At 38.6% G+C, this 20,779-nt stretch overlaps 1 protein-coding gene across 3 annotated transcripts in view; it reads left to right on the top strand.

Annotated features, from left to right (window-relative positions):
* ADAM11 (ADAM metallopeptidase domain 11) overlaps positions 1–20,779 on the top strand; it is an 85,348-nt gene that overhangs the window by 28,280 nt on the left and 36,289 nt on the right. For all 3 annotated transcript variants that reach the window (XM_063300519.1, XM_063300518.1, XM_063300517.1), the window contains exons 5-10: positions 1,007–1,092; positions 1,675–1,741; positions 8,743–8,812; positions 11,181–11,248; positions 12,692–12,766; positions 14,273–14,344. In XM_063300519.1, coding sequence (XP_063156589.1) covers positions 1,007–1,092; positions 1,675–1,741; positions 8,743–8,812; positions 11,181–11,248; positions 12,692–12,766; positions 14,273–14,344 — 438 coding nt within the window. The remainder of the gene's footprint in view (positions 1–1,006; positions 1,093–1,674; positions 1,742–8,742; positions 8,813–11,180; positions 11,249–12,691; positions 12,767–14,272; positions 14,345–20,779) is intronic.

Genomic DNA, 20,779 nt, shown 5'->3' with positions numbered 1-20,779 from the left:
ACTGCACAGTCAAATCCCACTCCTTTGTTATGTTTGTGTGATGCATGTGATGCATATTAAAAAGAGGCAGGATATTGATCAGATAGGTGACTGCACCTGATATCTTGACTTTTTACACCCCCTCCTCACCCATGGATGCCCCTGGTGTTGGACTTAGTGGTTGAATCCAAATAAATGCTAAAAGCCAGGTTAATAAACACAATTGCTGTGTTCAAATAAAAAGCAATACCCAATCAAATAAATCATATGGCTTAACATGCTGGAGTGGTTCACATAGTACGCCAGGAATATGGCTGGATTCCCCTGCTGAACCATGAACTACCTAATCCCATTTTAGTTTAGCTTAATGTGTTGTGTGGACACAGCCAATACACAATAGCTTTATATGTTTGTGATGGGAAAAAAGGCTTTCTCTGGTTCTTTATCAGCCAAAATGTAAACAACAACAAAAACAGAAAATTCCCTGTGCAGAAACAAAAAACTTAATTATTGGGCCCTACTTGCTAGACTTTGATCATCAGAGCTCAGCCCTAGAATCAGTCTCCCAGTTATGGACAAACTCTGGACTTTAAGAAATAAAAATGGGAATGCTTCTGAACAAGTGCAGAATGTGTCATTGTACAAACTATGCTATTTCTAACATTTTATCTGAGGAAGAAATGGGTTCCATGGAAAAGAAACTTTATTTCCCCTCAAAAGACTGTTCCCAAGGTTCATGCTCCATTGGATGCTCTATTTCCCTGCTCCCCCAGTGCACTGGCTGCACATTCTTTATTCTACCCATCCTTTGAAGGAGTGATAACACTAATTACTACTTTCCACATACTACCTTCTTGCTTCTGGAGTGGCATAGGGGAACTGGATGGTAGTGGTGCGATGGGGCGGTTGGATTTGTCCCTGGCTATCTGGCTGCTTATTTCTGCTTCTTGCTTGAAGAACAAACCAATTTGTATTACAAGAACTGAGACAGGTAAAGGAAAACATGATGCTTTTATGTCTCTTTTAGGGAACAGGTGAGCACTGTTACTATCAAGGCAGTCTTCGTGGAGAAGCAAACTCTTTTGTGGCTCTATCCACCTGCCATGGCCTGCAGTAAGTAAGGAACTGTGAAATGGAAAAAGGAAACATGACAAAGAAAGCCTAGTTTCTATCAAGGCAAAGTCCATGTGACTGTGTTGTGTTTTTTTAAAAGATTGCATTAGTATTTCTATTTATAAATTTTTTGTAGATATGTTGGAATCCTTTGTAGATGAAGCAGTAGTTTAGACATTTTTTTTAAAAAAGTAACTCTGATCAATCAGCTCTAGATTAAAGTTGCTACTCCAGCACTGAGTGGACTTGGGGGTGATGTCAGCATGAAGCTCAGTTTAGCACCTGGGAATATTATTTCCTAGTAATTCTTAAGGATGTGTAACCTGCACATAGAAATTTCTTGGTCCATTTTCTGTTTTTACTAACCGATTTCCCCAAGTGAGAGTAAGGAATGTCTTTCAGCTACGACTGTGCTTCATGAAACTACTTAGCATGCAACTGTTTAGAAACGGGCAACTTTGATTGTCCTACTAAAGCTACTACTGTCTGCCTCAATATGGTTTCTTAACTTTTTCCCTTAATGTAAACATAACTGCTTTTGTATTTTACGCAACCCTTCCATGTTTCTCTGTACTTCTTCAGGGGTGTTTTCTCTGATGGCAAGGACATGTACCTCCTGAAGCCTCATGATTCACTTGAACACCAAGCGGTAAGCAAAGCCTGACCCAGGCTGTAATTCCATCACTGCCACGGAGATGCCTCACTTGGGTTTCATCCTCAGAGGTGAAAGGAAGTTCGTGTTGGCTCCCTTCCCTCCTGTAAACTTCTGTAGATGTTGGGAGTCTATTCTAGGACAGGGTCAGGGTCAAACTGAGGTGTTTGGGCAAAATTACTGGAATTGAATTGCAGAAGCCTGGATTCAAATCTTTGCTCAGCCAGAAAGCTCACTTGAAGGATGTCAGCAACCATTATCCATCAGTCCAACCAACATTGCTAGGTTGTTCTGAGGATAAAATGTAATAACCACAAGGTCTGCAGTTGCTTAGAGCTCACTTGGAGGAATAGTGGAATACAAGTATAATATGCACACATTCTATTTAGGCTCTCTTGGCATGGTAGCACAGAGAGAGAAATGCCAGTTTTAAAAACAGCAAGGTCAGAACCTTGCAAGGCTAATTTACTGAAAACTTTATCAAGAAATTGTTGTGCTTTTTATTTTTCTCAACATTTTTTGTTGTGTATTACCATCAATGTATTGGTTTCAAAATGTGCATTTCTTTTTCCCTCAGAGGTAATTGTATATGGTAGGCTATTATGATTGCAAATCCTTTGGGAATTGCTAAAGGAAAATAGAATGTTCAGATTCTAAAATCTCTGCTGAACTCCAATATGGGGCTATAAATTCAGAATACATCTGGTTCCAAAGGAATCAGGATCATTTTATATGGTGGCAGGTAGCTTAGGCAGTTTCTAAAGCTGCTCCCCTGCCCCCCCCCCCACTGCCAGCAGCCACCCTTTTGTAAGAGCCCTGATAAGGAATTTCCCAGGGTGCTTTCTTTGAATCTTGTTACCATGGCAGCAAAAGGGAAGGAGATTCCAGTTACGACTTTTCCATCCTTTTAGAGAGGCTGCCTCCTCTACCTTCTTACTTCTCATCCACTCCAATTTGCATACACGTTTTACTATTTCTTTATTCCAATCAATCATTTTTAGAGATTGCTAGATGAAAAACATGGGATGGGAACCTCATAATATTTTTCCCAAAAAGTATTTTTCCCAAAAAGTATTAGCGGAAAAAACAAATTGATATAACATAAACATGAACTCCAGCTTGTCATAGGAGTGAGAAACTGATTTTCAACATCAGGGTGTTTTAGTGTTGTAAGACATGAACCAGTAATGAAGTACTTTTAAGCATGAACAGGCAGTTCTTCAGTACTGAATAACAATAACACCTCAGTGCATATGGCACTTCTACAGAGAGTTTTTTCACCAGTTTAGAAACAGTTCCAAAACTGTGAGATCTCACAATATTGGCTAAGTTTGAATGCTGACTCATGTTTCTTCTGGCTCCACACCAATTTATCTGAAATTGGGGCAAAGCTGTGGTTTTCTTTAGCAAAGCTGCACCTATCAAGAGCATGTAAGCAGTTTGTTTTCTCATAGATTGGAATTCTTGCTTTGCCCCATTTCACTGTTCCTGTGCTTTATTTGCATACTATTAATTCACAGGTCCTTTAAGGGAAAGGGTGGCTTAGCAGCTTTGTGGCTTTCTCTCATAGCACATCACAGGCATTGTTTTGCATACAACTGAACATACAATGAAAACAACACTAGCAATTATTTTCTTTCTCTTTTGTGTGGAGTGGAGGTGAGAGGATTTTAATTGGATCGATAGTAGTTCAGGATGAAGCCCTGATTAAATTCTAGTTTTTTTCCTTTGTTTTTGCACATTCCCTTAAGATTTTTTAAAGGTTAATTGCATAAGCTTTGACAGATAATATAAAGAGAAATAACACAAGAATAAAGATACAAAAAGCAAAGGAGAAGATAAAGAACTACTAATAAAATATAAAAATATGATAATATTACACTTTTGGTAGTGAATTCTCCCATCCCTTTCCATTTATTTTCCCAACTCCTAACTACTACCTAAATATTTTTGCTACACTTAAACATTAAACAATGGAAGTTATTGCTAGTATCTGTTTAAGTCATTTCATCTATTGTTTTTAATTGTTCTTTTAATACTTTTTCTAAAAAAACATATTCCAAATGTCTGAATTTACCTTGCTGGGTAATATGTTGCATATAATGGAGCCATTCCTGCTTGAATTTATTCATTTGATTTATATAGCTGCCCATCTCACATATGTGAGATGGGCAGCTATATAAATGTGACTCTAGATGGCTTACAATAAAATACATAAAATAGACAGTATGAAAAAATTAAAAATAAAACAGATAGCAGCCAGGCATCATCCAGCCACACAGCCAGGAGACGGGCTCTATCACATACCCAAGGCCCCAGGCTTGGGCACAAAACCAAGTTTTCAAGGCCCTACAGAAGGCCAGTAGGGACGGGGCCAATCTAATCTCATGGGGGATGATATGCCAAAGGGTGGGTGCTACAGCAGAAAAGGCTCTCCTGGGCCCCGCTAGCCAACATTCCTTAGGCGATGGTACCTGGAGCATGCTCCTCTTGCCTGATCAGATAGGATGGATAGAGACAATTGGGAAGAGATAAGTAACCTGGTCCCAAGCTATATAGGGCTTTAAAGGTGATAACTAGCATATTGAATTGTACTAGGAAGCACACTGGAAGCCAATATATTGTCAGTTTTGCCATTGCTGCATGCAGTATTCTCCAATTTTGGCCTCCCAATCATATATCATTGGTAGTTTCACTTTTTCATTGTGCCAGATTTGTTCTTTCTAATACAAATATTTGTGATTTCAGTTCAAATTTTATTTTTCAATTTTTCTGAATGGCTTCATGTATGTTTTTTACATGGCCACCACATGTGGTAAAACATTCCTTCTTTGTTGTAGCATTCCCAACATTTATTGTTGGATGATTTGTCTATTGATGGAATTATATACCATCTGTAAAACATTTTATACCAATTTTCCCTCAAATTTTAGCTGGAAATAAATTTCATTATTTTTTTTCGATAGTTCTTCCCACTGTTCTGCTGTGATTACTTCTTTCAAGTTTTGCATCTACTTTATAATGAAATCTTTAATTTGTTCTGTCCGTATGTCATATTTCAATAACAGTTTTTATATATTCATCCTAATAGATAATCCTGGTTTTGTATAACTGTTTCAAATTCTATCATCTTTCCCAAAGTCTCTCCTCCTTTCTTCAGATCACTCTTGCTATGTCTATGTATGTATGTATGCATATATGTTCTGGTCTGGTTGTACCATACTAGCATATGTGTTTAAATCTTATACTGTAGTTGTCCTTGAAGTAAAAGGCATTTGCATTGATGCTAATGGTGAAATCACTGAACTTATCCTTGTTTCTAGAAGATCCTATATTTATAACTAATTTTAACTTATAATGTCTCTTCGAATTCTTTTCCTCTTTTGTTTCTTTTTATCATATATTCCTTTGAAGTTCATTGGCAAAGCCAGCTTCTTGTGTAATTGGACTTTTGGGGATTTTATCCATTCAGTTATTCACAACAGACTGCTTGCTTGATAATATAATTTAAGGTTAGGAAATGCAAGTCTTCCTCTTTCTTTTGAGTCTTGCAAAGTTTTGAATCTTGTTTTTTTTCTACTCCATTGATTGCTCTTTGCCAGTCCTACAAGCTTTTGTCTGAGATTGAAATTGGTGCCATTTGGAATAGAAAGTTCATCTTCGGACTCCTTTAGGATTCAGAGGTCTAAGTGATACAGATTGACTTCAAGCCACTCCCCAATAGGGAATGGAGGGAGTAAAGGAATAGTAAGTGTTAGAAGTGAGGAACATGACAGAGAAAGAAAAAAGAGTGAAAGATAAAGATAGAAAAAGTAGAGACTGAGACATGGAAGTGCACATATAAATGGATAGTTGAAAAAGAGATGAGAGATCGATAGTAGCAGAGCATCTGCTTTGAATGTGGATATTCCACGTTTATTTATTTATTTATTAAATTTTGCCACCGCCCATCTCCCCCCAAAGGGGGGACTCTGGGTGGTTTACAACAGAAATAAAAGCACTAAAGTACCATAAATAAATATAAATACAAATATAATATTGAAGATAAATATAGTATAAAATCCAGATGACGATACTAGTTGGAATATCACTCATGTGTATCTAAAGGGGCCATTTTAGGGCGCTAACCATTTCCAGGGGTGATTACTCCCCCTCCCACCCCAAACGAGGTGGCAGAACTAGGTTTTTAGTTGTTTTCAGAAGGCTACAAGAGATGGAGTCTGTCTTATCTCTGGGGGAAGGATGTTCCAGAGGGCGGGAGCCACTGCAGAGAAGGCCTGCTTCCTGGACCCCGCCAGATGGAATTATTTTGCAGATGGGGTCCGTAACTTGCCCTCTCTGCATGACTGGGTGGGACGGGTTGATGCAATGGGGATGAGATGGTCCCCCAAGGTACCCGAGCCCCAGTCCATGAAGGGCTTTAAAGGTAATAACCAACACCTTGAATTGTACCAGGAAGCAGATGTTCAATCCCTGTCACCCCAGCTAAAAGATTTACTAGTGATCAGGAAGGCCTAAGGCTTTGAAGAGCTGTCAGAGTTGAAGCCAATTTAGTGGCCTGCTAGAACCACTAAAATGGAGCAGAGCCTATAACACAGCTGAGAAGCTGGCACAGAAAAAGAAAATTATCTTAGATAGCTTCAATGAGCATGCCAGGAAAATACTGGTTATTGATCTTACACATTCAGCCCTCCCAAGCATAAAGAATCACATGCTTAGACAGATTAGGTTAAGATAAGTAAAAGAATTTCTTACTGACTTTATTATTGCTTCTGTTACATCCATATTGGTGGAAAAGATGAAGTTCCTTTGTTCTTCTGTTCTTTCTAAATACTTAGTTTGCCCTAAACCCTCAGCCCTACAGCTGCCAAGAGCTGTGTGGAAGAAAGGGGTAGAATCCTTCATCAAGGCCAGAGCACAAGGCCCTGATGAATGGAGAACAGAGCTTGCTTCTCCCTGGGTGGAAGAAGGAGGAAGGGAAAGACAGGAAGTGGGAGTGACAACAAACAGCTTCCTCAGAGTTGCATTGTGGGACAACTCAATTTACATGTTAATTCACATGCTAATGAGGCATGCTGGATTTGCCAGGACTTCCAACAAGAGTAAGTGATAGTAGTAGATGGATCTGTTATAATACGTATCTTTCTGTAATGTTAGCTCTAGTATGAAGCAGTTTGTTGCAAATGGACCTAGGGGGTTCTGAGAAGTAAAAGAATGCTATGTGGTACCAAGGTGATGAGGTAGCACAGCAGGCAGAATCCCATGGGGGGGAAAAAAGGAAGAAATGAGCTAAGAGATGGGATGCAAAAAATCAAGAGCTATACCATATAAAGAGGAGAAGCCTGAAAAATGGGGCTGCAGAGGTGGCAGGAATCTTGCTTGTGCATAGAGAAACATAAAAAGGAGAAGAAAAAAAGAAAAGCAGTTTTGCACTACATGATAAGAAAGCAAAGTCCTGTCTGGTGTGGGGAAATTCAGAGAGGAGAGCTAAGAGACGGCCCACAGAGAAAGAGGTGGTTAACTGCTAACAGGGACCCTTCTACACCACCATGGGCTCCATTCCCCAGTCCTTCAAAAGCAGCCTGAAGTTGACTTGCAGTAATTTTCAGTTCTACCAAACTCTAAATGCTGAAAACAGCATGAGCCAATCAGTTCTTCCTGCCAGTTGTCTACTAGAAGGCTCCAGTTAATGGCATTCAATCAGTACCATACCAGCAGGATGTATTCGTACACCTGGGGGTTTAAAGCAAAATATGGTTGCTATTGGAGGGGAGGGTGCAAAGCTCCTTGTTGTTCCATAAGAACCATTGTGTGAAGCGGGACAGTTTGGTTTGAGTCCAGAACCTTGGAGGTAAGGTGAGGTATGTTCTCACTGAGGGAAAATGGCATTTTCCCTACAAACTCTTCAGAGTTCTAGCAGTGCAAATGGAAGATTTGCCTTTGACCAATTCTAGATATGGTAGCAGCTGAGCCAGAAGTAAATCAGCTTAGCTGCTGCACACAGACAGCATGAGAATATACAGGTGGAGACATCTTCTGGAGCAAGGCAAACTGCCTCAGGTTACCAAAAAAAAAAAAGTTCCCCATTGTTATCATGGCCATGTAGGACACCAGAATTGGCCCTAATGTTTGTCTTTTCAGCTTAAAATTAGAGTAGAATGAACATGTGAGCGTAGAGATTGGAACTGCAGTGGCAACCTATGCTACCTTTTCAAACGACACACATTTGTCTGAAGAACTGAAGGTACTTTGAAAGCAAAGAATCCTTCAGTGTGATTTTAAATTCCTGCTTGTTTGGAGTACTGATAAGTGGTTATGAATATGTTTACATGTAAGCACATTCTCTTTAGGCCAGGGTTTCTCAACCAAGGTTCTGTGGAACCCTAGGGTTCCGCGACAGGTCACTAAGGGTTCCCTGGGAGATCACAGTTTAATTAAAAATTATTTCAAATTCAGGCAACTTCACATTAAAGAGGTAAGTTTCATTCTTTAGTTTTAGTTTAAGAACACTGTTAATGCCTATATACAGGCCTACCCATGAAACAAATATAATAGTTTTGTATCTTCTGGCCTGTATTTGAGCCTGAATGTTAAGGGGTTCCCCGAGGCCTGAAAAATATTTCAAGGGTTCCTCCAGGGTCAAAAGGTTGAGAAAGGTTGCTTTAGGCCTTCAAACAGACATGTGTAAGTTAGGGAAGGAGCTTGCTATCATGATCCCTCCCATTCTGTGATTAATTCATTCTACTGTCAACGATCATCTGAAAAGTTATCTTCATATAGATGGGAATGAATGGAATTGCACAGTTCTGATGTAAGGATATAGGCAGCCTGGGTTTGGTCTTCCTATTCCATTAGTAAGAACATAAAGGACTTTAAATAACAGGGTACTGTAAATAGTTTATTTTAATTAAACTGAATTAACTATTCCTGCCCTGATGCCAATGGAAATAAGAAGTGCTTATTGTAGGCAATGTTTTTCTTTCTTCAATCCCCTACAGAAGGGGCCACTTCCTCACCAGATCTACCAGACACCAGTACCTCGCACTGCCCGTGGTTGCACAGAACCAGGTAAACATGACTTCCTACAAAGAGGTTCTGGTACCTTGTACCTTGTACTTTGGGAATTGGGGTAAATACTGAGTTACCAACCTTTACATCTGCAGATCTTTTTAAGTTTTTGGAATTCTTTTCTTACCATAGTTTCAATAAACTATAGCACCTATAATGCAAATCTGCTGGATTTATTTTCTGTTGAGCACCGAGGTACAAATGCATCCTCAATGAATGTTTCATTGACAACCTTTTCTCCTGGCTTATTTATTTGTTCCTTTGTGTATTTTATTTTCACCAGCCTTTTTGCCCTGGGGAGTACTTAAGGTGGGTAATAGAATATAAAACATTAAAAACCCAGATTAAAACTCCAGTAAAATAGATACTGTAATCATGTAACAGTTGAAAGCCTGGTTAAAGAAATGAGAGGATTTTCAAAGAAGTGTGTTTCATAGCCTGGAAGAAACACAACAAATCTCTCCTACATTCAAAGTGGAGAGGCAGGTTCCTTAGATAATCAGGCCATAAGCTTTTTAAGGTTTTGAAAGTCAATACTAGTACCTAGTAAGCAGATGTCAGCACAACCCATGCCTTATTTTATTTTATTTTATTTTATTCAGTTTGTGAGCTGCCCATCTCACATTTGTGACTCTGGGCAATTTACATAGTTCAAAAATAACACAACCAATAAAAAAATACAGGAAAACAGTCAAAACAAAATAATTCTTAAAAAAAAACCTAATTAAAACCAAAATTAACCCCCCCAAAAAACATAAAAAGCAGGCAAGCGCAAGTCATGGATCAATCATATCTTGCACCAAATAGCCACTTCTTTGCTACATATTACACCAGTTGCAACTGCTGAACACTTTTCAAGGATAGCCTTGGATAGAGTGTTGGAATTTGATCTGAAATGCACCTTCCCTCTGCCCCCTTCTTTCCAACTTCTAATGGAACATGTAGCCAGCTGAAAAACCTCCTTTGTGGCAGGGGAATCTTGGTTTTTAACTGAGAAATCACAGCATTGGTTCTCAGTATAAACCTTGAGCTACTCACCATTTCATTAAGTCACAGTATTTGAGGTGCCATTCACACGCATACAGAATCCAATCATGTTTACTTCAACGTGTGATGAATGCCCCAGAGTCTTCTATGCTTCTTGCAAACAGGGAATCTCCTATTTAGGTTCCTACCACATCCCACCCCAGGATTCTTTAGAGTTCAATGTCATTTTCCAGTTGGGAAAAAATAATTTTAATGATGCGCATCTTGGAATGAAGAAACTATGCTTTTTTTTCTGATTACATCCAAAAGAACAGCTGGAGTTCAGTACTGTTTCTCACTGGAAATCAATCTTTTGTTCTGAAAGGGATGGTTTTCCTTTGCCTGATATTGTGAACAAATAAATACAGTAAATAATTCCTGGACACAAGTTGCTGAAAATGAACAGTATATATGGTGTATGAAAAGTCATGCAAAATTAGAACCAGAAAATGTAGCTAAATTGAAAAGCAGATCTAATTAAATAGTAATTGTTGTCATTATTTTAAAATATGTAATGCCTTAGAGTATATTAAGGGCAAAGAATCTCATTAATTATCCCACACCCTCCCCATTCACCTCTTAGGAGAAATGCTTTTCACCTATGAGCAACCCAGGTAGTATTTCAATAGCCAGAGTGCTCTGACTGTGAGCAATAGGTTTAATCTGAAATGTTCTTGAGTGCACAGTGATAGTTAGGGATTTCTCTCTGGAATTTGGAAAGCGCTTCTGGGACAGACTCTTCTAGAAGATTTCTGTTAACTGGAATGAAGCTCTCCTTTCCATACACTGAGGCACCATGAAAGGATATAGCCAATTATTTGTTGTGACTGGATTTTTTCCTGCGAGGGAAGGGGAGATGAATTTGGGTGATTACCTGCCTCAGGTACCCAATAAACTTGATACAGACTTTTTGCTATTGTGACTCAGGGAGGAAACTGTATTGGGATAGCCCTGACACTGAGCTATAATTCTGAAGACATTTTTCTGAAAGGAAGATGACAACTTGTGTTTTTACTCTGAGTTTGACCTGCATGCAGCAAAAATATTTCTTCCAGTAGGTGGTGAGTATTCAGATGATTTCTTCCTTCAGGAGTCTCAGCCAGTATTCATTGGAAAAAATCATAAATTTGTTATCAGGTAGTTATGCTAGATATTTCAGTTTAATTGCTATCAGAATGGTACCATAAGGTTATAAGTTAGCAGTATATAGATTGCTAAACCTGTGCTGTCCCCGTGCCCGATCATAACTTTTGTCTCAGTTTAAATACTTGAAAATCTGATTATATATTTTTCTACATATTACATCCGTCTCCAATATGTAATGTAAATTCTTTTCTTCCAGGGTGTTTATTTTCTGCACTGAACTACTACATTCCTTCTGGGCTTCCTAAACTGCGTCGTCGAAGACAGGTAAATTTACTACATGACAGTAATATTTCATCAGTTTTAAAAACAGAAAACCAAGGAGCCTTATGAATGTACCTGAAAAACAGCACAAGCTTGTCATGCATAAATTCCTAGCATGGCCTGTTATGCTGGGATGGGCCACAGCTTTCTCTGCAATCTTCATGGAGCTGCCTACCAGTCATTATAGACCAGACGTAAGCAGCATTAGTACCTTACACATGTGTCGATCTAAAATTCTCAGAGCCCCCATACCCGATGAACTGTCATGACATTCTGGGAATTTTTCAAAATATGTGGAAGGCACCATGTGGTCCCCCTTCCCCCATGTAGACAATACAGTATTAAGCAAATAACCTGTTAGTGGCCACTTACACATCTCAAAGGAAGAGGAAATGTTTCATAAAAATAGAAGATGCTTATTTGCATTAAAGTTACATAGGTACTGATAAATTATGCCTATACCCTCTTAAATGCAAAACTTCATAAGTCTTCAGTTATCTAACTCAGCCTAGGATACCTCATTTATCTATTTCTTTAAGTGGATAGCCCAAAGCAGGTTAACCTCTCTTCCCTTACAGATTTATAAATCTTTGATTAGATCTTAGTTTTTTGCATTTGAAAACATTATTGGAAGAAATTGCCACTTCGGCATTGTAGTTAAAATTTTATTTTAGAATGACAAATGGCAGCTAGATGAGCTCCCGCATTCCCAACAGCAAGGCTTGCTGGTGTCCCAGTTAGTGTACAATAGTGTCAGGTTTAATGTGTTAGATTATGGGAAAATCCAGGTTCAAATCCATTCTCTACCAAATCCATTCTCTACTCCACTCTACCAATGAGTACTTTAGGTTAATCACTGTCTTAGCTCAGCCTATCTCAGAGGGTTATTGTAGGGATAAATTAAGATAGACCCATTATGTATGCTTACTTGAGTTCCCAGAGGAAAGATAGAATAGAAACAATATAATAATAAAATATTAATTACACTGGATATTGCATAGTTGTTACTGAAAAGAGAGGTATGAAAGTACTGTGTGAGGGTTAAAATGCTGTTTGGATCAGCTTTGACTGATTATATACAAAGGCTTGAAGTTTTTTGTAGCATTTCACAAGGTGTTTTAACTTAGAGTGCTTATTTTTGTATAATATATTCCAAATTTCCCCAGCCTGATGCCCTTCAGACTTGTGGGGCTTCCCCTAATCCTTAACCATTTCAAGAATTAAGGGAGCTGAATCTGAACAGCACTAGATTGTGGAGGGCTGGTGGATTCCAACCTTCTGTTTTGAGTTTCCTTACTATAGAATGTAGGAAGAAGAAATATGGGAATGTACAGGGGCCTGTATATAAAACCTGTGCCTGGGCAAGAATGGGGAGGCCCTTCTTAGAGCAGGAGAGCAACCAGTGTAAACGTGTCTTCTTCTGCCCCCCCCCCCCACTGCCCCCAGGTTCACCGAAGTCACCGGACTGTCCACAGTGAGACCAAATTCATTGAACTGATAATTGTTAATGACCACCAGCTGGTGAGTACCGATAATGGCTTAGAAAGACAGGTATGGATGGGTTTGCTGTTGCAGATCCTTTAAAATGCCTTGTGGAGAGAAGCAAATGAATTGCCTGCCAAGCCTGTTTCTTTGAGCGATTTGGCAAACAATGCTCAGTGTTTTTCCTTTCAGTGTCTTAAGTCTGATTTCTTTTTCTTTTCTTTTTTCAAATTGGTCAGTGTATCCTCTGTCAAGATCTCTTCCACAATGCCATTGGCAATTCAGATAAACTGTCCATCAGCTGAGCTTGCTGGGTCAATGCAATTACCCTGTCAGTAGGACCAGTGTAGATTGATAAAGTACAGTCAAGGCTTTCCAGGGCTACTATGGCTTGCATTAGTAATTTTTTGCTGTAGCTCTTACTGTACTCTTGTTTAGTGCTTTGCATTCAGAGCAGTAATACTAATGAATACCTCCTAATTGCTCTTAAATAGACAATTCCTGCTCAACATTGGGGTAGGGGCCTTTAATTTCTTATTTCATTATTTTCTTTTCATTTTTAAAATGCAAAATAGTGTTATTCTCCCTCTACCCTGTCCAAATAACAATAATGAGATGAAGTGTATAATGAAAGGTTCTTTCTCAATATTGAACAGAGACTGACCAATTTGTCAAGACTGTTAAGAGGCTATTCATCAGTAATGCTGCTGTTATTCTGAATTCTTAGTGACTTCATGGACACCTCCATACAGGCAACTATGGAATGGTTTGACATTGCCTTCTTCTAGGGTATTATTATGACATTCCAGTCTAGCCTGCATCCTTGGCCAGCCTTACTGGATTAATTAGTAATTAATTAAATAATTATACTACCGGGAAATACTTGAGCTGTAGGCTGGACTGGGAAATTAAAAAAAAAATTGAAAGAAAATAGCAGCAAGCCACTTCTATGCTTTTGCCTAGAAAACAACATTGATGTGTCCACAAAGTCACCAAAATTCAAGCTTGACTCAAGGGTGGCTTTTTTGTCAACAGAAGTTGAGCTTGACTCAAATGAAACTTTTTTGTTCTAAGCAGGAAGATAAAAACCAAAGCTGCAAAGCAGAAGTGTTAGCTTAAGCCAGTGTGAAACTTTGGACTGGAGCCTGAACACTTGCTCAGCTATAAATCTGCTCAAAGAGATCTGCCTTGGTTAGAGAAGGTGCTTTAGCTAGAAAAAACTTTGCCCGAAACCTTGGAACTGTTGAGTTGAATGGACTCAGTGGTCTGATTCAGTACAAGTTTCAGGAAAAATCACTTCAGTGGACTTATTTCTGTGCAAACATGATAAAGATAATGCTGAAGAAGGCAGGCATTTCCAAGAATATACTGGTGTGTTAAGAGAGGAATTGACCTCATGGCTGCTTTTGTAAGTCAGGGAAAGTCATTTCATGAGCAAAGGGAGAGAGATGGGGAAGACCCTCACTAGACTGCTTCAGCTTCTGGTTGTATCTAGTAAGGAGTGAGTTTCTTGCAACTGATTTTTCTCTATTTGTTCTCTTCCAGTTTGAGCAAATGCGCCGTTCAGCCAGCCTTACCAGCAACTTCGCAAAGTCTGTAGTAAACCTTGCTGATGTGGTGAGTGTGGGATACATTGCAGTTTCCTCCAAAAATGACATGCAAAGGACGTTCTCCCCACCTAGGTGAGAATGAAACAGGGGAAGCTCTGCCCCTATGCAGGGGATTCCGTGGCAGGTCCCAGTCTTCTGCAAGCCACCATCAGGTACCAACAGGTGAACCAGACTACTGCCAGTCTAGTTCAGTCTGTCATACATATGGTCTTAAGCCCTAGCATCTCATTTCTACACCACTCTGCAGCTAAATGTGTAAGCACAACCCCCACGCAAACTCACTGTCTCTTGAATATCTACATTTATTTTTATGCAACTTTTCCCTGACTCAAAGATGTTTTTATAAACAGTACATGCCAAAGGTTTTGATTCTCATATTAGCTTAAGAAATGCAAATTTAGCTTAAGAATTGGAAATTTAGCTTGGTCAAAAATGTGGACTAAATAAAGTTTTCCCCATATCTCTACATCCTACACTCTCTCATCTTTTTTTTTAAATTATTAAACAGTTTAAAGAAAGAATATCAACAAGGAGAGATAAAAGACATGTTGAAAGGGTAAAGGGTAAGTGGGCAAAATACAAATAGTAAGATACAAATAAATAGACAAGGGATTTAAATTGTCTTGGAGATTACAGCTTTCCAATAAAATTTTAATTACTCATAAAATTACAAAATGTATCAGCTTTTAAAGAAAAAAAGCTAAGAATCACTATTAAGCTTTAAGCTAAAGATACGTAGTTAATACAGTATAACTCACTAATTAAAATTATAAGCTATAATAATTTCCCATGAAATTGAAATACAGACTCTATGCATAGAAAAACCCACATTTTATAAGCTTTTTGTGAGAAAAGATCTTTGATCCCCTCTATGGAAGAATGGCTAACCAAATTGTGGGAGTGTGCTTTGATGTCTAGAATAACTTCATATTTTTTAAAAATAATTTTATTAAAGATTATAATTGCAATAGTAAAAACGAATACAAACTAAAAGAAAGAAAGTAGATAGAAAGAAAGAGTAAAAAGTGCAAAGAAAAAATGGTAAGAAAAAGGAAGGAAGGAAGGAAGGAAGGAAGGAAGGAAGGAAGGAAGGAAGGAAGGAAGGAAGGAAGGAAAATGAAATATATAAAGAAGTGACTTCCAACCTTCATCACAACAAGTATAAACAATTTTACTAACTTTTCACCTCCTCATAATTTATAACCAATGATCTCTTCATCCCATGTCCCAACTCTTATCTATTAACAAATCCATAAAGCATTGTCATTTCAATTCTGGTGTCAGCACAAGTCCACTAAGGGTTGCCAGAAATAACAACATACTATTTTAACGATCAAATAAACCAATTTTATATTCCTTCCTTTTACTTCTAATAATCTTAATCTTTAGTCCATTCAAGTAATGTCGCAGAACTTGATTTCTTTTCATTTCTTTTTACCCCTTCTCACAAGATTCATCCAAACTTTAACAACCCTCTTTTGTAAATCCAATATAAAAGAATTATCCAGTCACTCTAAAGTGGCTAAAGCAGTGCTTGGATACAACCCAAAAAACGACAGAATGATCTCAATTCGAATTCAGGGCAAGCCATCTAACATCACAGTGATCCAAATATACGCCCCAACCACAAATGCTGAAGAAGCTGAAGTAGAGCAGTTCTATGAGGATCTGCAGCACTTACTGGACAACACGCCTAAAAGAGATGTTATTTTCATCACAGGAGACTGGAATGCTAAGGTGGGCAGTCAAATGACACCTCGAATTACAGGTAAGTATGGCCTGGGAGAACAAAATGAAGCAGGACATAGGCTGATAGAATTTTGCCAAGACAATTCGCTCTGCATAACAAACACTCTCTTCCAACAACCTAAGAGACGGCTTTATACATGGACTTCACCAGATGGACAACACCGAAATCAGATTGATTACATCCTTTGCAGCCAAAGGTGGCGGACATCTGTACAGTCGGTAAAAACAAGGCCTGGAGCTGACTGTAGTTCAGATCACGAACTTTTTCTTGCACAATTTAGGATCAGACTAAAGAGATTACGGAAGACCCACAGATCAGCTAGATATGAGCTCACTAATATTCCTAAGGAATATGCAGTGGAGGTGAGGAATCGATTTAAGGGACTGGACTTAGTAGATAGGGTCCCGGAAGAATTATGGACAGACGTTGGCAGCATTGTTCAGGAGGCGGCAATAAAATACATCCCAAAGAAAGAGAAAACCAAGAAGGCAAAATGGCTGTCTGCTGAGATACTAGAAGTAGCCCAAGAAAGAAGGAAAGCAAAAGGCAACAGTGATAGGGGGAGATATGCCCAATTAAATGCAAAATTCCAGAGGTTAGCCAGAAGAGATAAGGAATTATTTTTAAACAAGCAATGCGCGGAAGTGGAAGAAGACAATAGAATAGGAAGGACAAGAGACCTCTTCCAGAAAATTAGAAACATTGGAGGTAAATTCCAGGCAAAAATGGGTATGATCAAAAACAAAGATGGCAAGGACCTAACAGAAGAAGAAGAGATCAAGAAAAGGTGGCAAGAATATACAGAAGACCTGTATAGGAAGGATAACAATATCGGGGATAGCTTTGACGGTGTGGTCAGTGAGCTAGAGCCAGACATCCTGAAGAGTGAGGTTGAGTGGACCTTAAGAAGCATCGCTAATAACAAGGCAGCAGGAGACGACAGCATCCCAGCTGAACTGTTCAAAATCTTGCAAGATGATGCTGTCAAGGTAATGCATGCTATATGCCAGCAAATTTGGAAAACACAAGAATGGCCATCAGACTGGAAAAAATCAACTTATATCCCCATACCAAAAAAGGGAAACACTAAAGAATGTTCAAACTATCGAACAGTGGCACTCATTTCACATGCCAGTAAGGTAATGCTCAAGATCCTGCAAGGTAGACTTCAGCAATTCATGGAGCGAGAATTGCCAGATGTACAAGCTGGGTTTAGAAAAGGCAGAGGAACTAGAGACCAAATTGCCAATATCCGCTGGATAATGGAAAAAGCCAGGGAGTTTCAGAAAAACATCTATTTCTGTTTTATTGACTATTCTAAAGCCTTTGACTGTGTGGACCATAAAAATTGTGGCAAGTTCTTAGCGGTATGGGGATACCAAGTCATCTTGTCTGCCTCCTGAAGAATCTGTATAACGACCAAGTAGCAACAGTAAGAACAGACCACGGAACAATGGACTGGTTTAAGATTGGGAAAGGAGTACGGCAGGGCTGTATACTCTCACCCTACCTATTCAACTTGTATGCAGAACACATCATGCGACAAGCTGGGCTTGAGGAATCCAAGGCTGGAGTTAAAATCTCTGGAAGAAACATTAACCATCTCAGATATGCAGATGATACCACTTTGATGGCAGAAAGCGAAGAGGAACTGAGGAGCCTTATGATGAAGGTGAAAGAAGAAAGTGCAAAAGCTGGCTTGCAGCTAAACCTCAAAAACACCAAGATTATGGCAACCAGCTTGATTGATAACTGGCAAATAGAGGGAGAAAATGTAGAAGCAGTGAAAGACTTTGTATTCCTAGGTGCAAAGATTACTGCAGATGCTGACTGCAGTCAGGAAATCAGAAGACGCTTAATCCTGGGGAGAAGAGCAATGACAAATCTCGATAAAATAGTTAAGAGCAGAGACATCACACTGACAACAAAGGCCCGCATAGTTAAAGCAATGGTGTTCCCAGTAGTAACATATGGCTGCGAGAGCTGGACCATAAGGAAGGCTGAGCGAAGGAAGATCGATGCTTTTGAACTGTGGTGTTGGAGGAAAATTCTGAGAGTGCCTTGGACTGCAAGAAGATCCAACCAGTCCATCCTCCAGGAAATAAAGCCAGACTGCTCACTTGAGGGAATGATATTAAAGGCAAAACTGAAATACTTTGGCCACATAATGAGAAGACAGGACACCCTGGAGAAGATGCTGATGCTAGGGAGAGTGGAAGGCAAAAGGAAGAGGGGCCGACCAAGGGCAAGATGGATGGATGACATTCTAGAGGTGACGGACTCATCCCTGGGGGAGCTGGGGGTGTTGACGACCGACAGGAAGCTCTGGCGTGGGCTGGTCCATGAAGTCACGAAGAGTCGGAAGCGACTAAACGAATAAACAACAATTCCCTTTTGATTTTTAAAGCATCAACCAATTTCTTTTCTATGTCCAATGAAACATCTTTTTTCATGTCATTCTTGTAGCCTGTCATTTGTAGAGCCACTTTTGATGCAATCTCTGTCTTGTCAGATAAAACTTGTTCTGCCATTTCTTCCAAAACATCTTTTGGACACAGTCTATCCACAGAAGCAAACATCGCTGTTGACATCATTGATATTAACTTCTGATTCCATTTTTCAAAAGTATCCTTCAGTATTTCCAGTGTTACAATATTTTCCATCACTCTGTAGCTGTTAATTGGGTTTATGTATTCTTCTCCTTTAATTAAAATCTTTAGTTCCTCTAATGTCCAATTTTTGAAATTTTTTATCTCTTATGTTCAGTACTGTTCGACTTTCCCACAGGAAGGATTCTTTATGATTAATTCCAAAATCTCATTTCAAATTTATCTGGACTCTTAATCCATTTATAACTTTTTTTAAAAAGAATTTTATTGAGTTTAAAGCAAAGATAAAAACTACAAAAAAACAAAAAACTGCAAAGAACTACAAAAAGAAAAAAAGAAAAACTAAAAAAGTGTGAAACACAAGAAAGAAGAATTTGAAGATTATGTAGAAAGGTGACTTCTGACTTTCAACAGAAAGAATATACAACAATTTCCATACTCAGTCCCTTACTCTATATCAAACCAAGATCACATTATTTCTATAAATCCTTCCATTAACACATATACAAATCACTAATGCAATTGCTCCTTCCTCTTATATAAAAAAATATACAGTATATTTATATAAATTTCTAAATCAACTTCCCTCCCCCATAAAACATTTATTTAACTGTTTCTTTCCCACCAGTATGCATTTCTGTCCACTATAATAAAAATCAAATTGTAAAAAACATATGAATTGTCTACTTTTGTAATTAATAATATTACAGCAATCTTAATCCTATTAAACCTAAAAAAACAAGCAATTATTATTATACCTTATGAATACCTTATAAGTCTTACAAATCAAACAAAGCTTAAAAAAAACAATAAATCTTAGTCCAAATCATTAAAGAGAAATGCAATCATAATAGCCTCATTATCAATTCAATTATACATTCTTAATTTTATACTATCTCAAAGTAGACCAAAGCATTTACATATCTCCTATTACACCCAAGGCATTTTTCTTGCAAAAATCGAACAGCCCAACTGTCCCCCCTAAAAAACTCAGACTTCTCAACAAAAAACTCCCACAAAGCAGATTCTCTTCTCCCCGATAACAATCTCCCAGAAAGCTGTAACAATCCCTCAGAAAAGCCCTCCTTGTAATCTGCAGCTCAGACTATCATTGTAATCCCTTTACTTCAGTCTTGCTTCCTCCATAACATCTTCAGCCAGATGACACAGCTTAGAAATAATTTCTTCCCCAGAGTCCTGAATAGTCTGCAGAATAGGTTGACAGCACTCCAAAAAGATCTCTTTGAAGGACTGCACAGGCTCATAACAGGACTCTGAAAAGTCCTCTTTAAAATCTTCCAGGTTTCAGGCAGTAGATTATGGTGCCCTGTAGATGCTTGACTCGCGCAGATGGGAGTTAGTGAGTTATTAAAACACTTCTGAATGAAATTGGCAAGAGAAAGTGTACTAACAAACAGGTCCCAAAGAAATTAACAGAAAGCTGAAGATTCAAAATGACAAATCCAACATGCAGGGAGATATTCAATCCTTCAAATTCAGTACAAAAATGATAACAGGAAGGCAATTATTTATTTTCAGTTCTCCTTAGTCTTAAAGTGGGAAAACAAGCCAAAACTTAAAAGTTTAAAAATTAAATCCAGAAATAACAATAAGCACAAAGACAGCCTGCTTCTTCTTTCTGTAAAAAGCCTCCCTTGGGGTGCAAAAACTTAAAAAAAAATTGAGTATTTATGAAAAGGGGTGGCTGGACTTACTGTCCCTTTAAGGGTTGCAGTGCAGCTTGGAAATGGTGAAATCCCAGCCTCCCGGCGAAGACCTACGGGTCGATCGCACATGCTGTCCACAATCTCCTGGCTGCAGCATGCCGTCTGGAGGACAAATGGGTTGATTCCAAATGTTTTCCTTAATCTGGAAATATGCTCTGGGCTATAGGAGAAACCAGCCTGTGCCCAGAAAAATTGCCACGATGCCAGGCCTGCCCACGGAGCTCACAGGCAAAGCTGCTCAGTCTGCCATATTCCCACTGGAATCCCATTTATAACTTTCTAAAATCAAAGATTTAATTAGCTTTTTGCTGTTGGTTTCAATTTTTTTTAAAGTTCTTAAGTTGTAATTAAAATTT

The sequence above is a fragment of the Candoia aspera genome, chromosome 4 (genome assembly GCF_035149785.1).
Source record: "Candoia aspera isolate rCanAsp1 chromosome 4, rCanAsp1.hap2, whole genome shotgun sequence".
NCBI classification, from domain to species: Eukaryota; Metazoa; Chordata; class Lepidosauria; order Squamata; family Boidae; genus Candoia; species Candoia aspera.
This window is presented reverse-complemented; position numbering and strand designations above follow the sequence as displayed.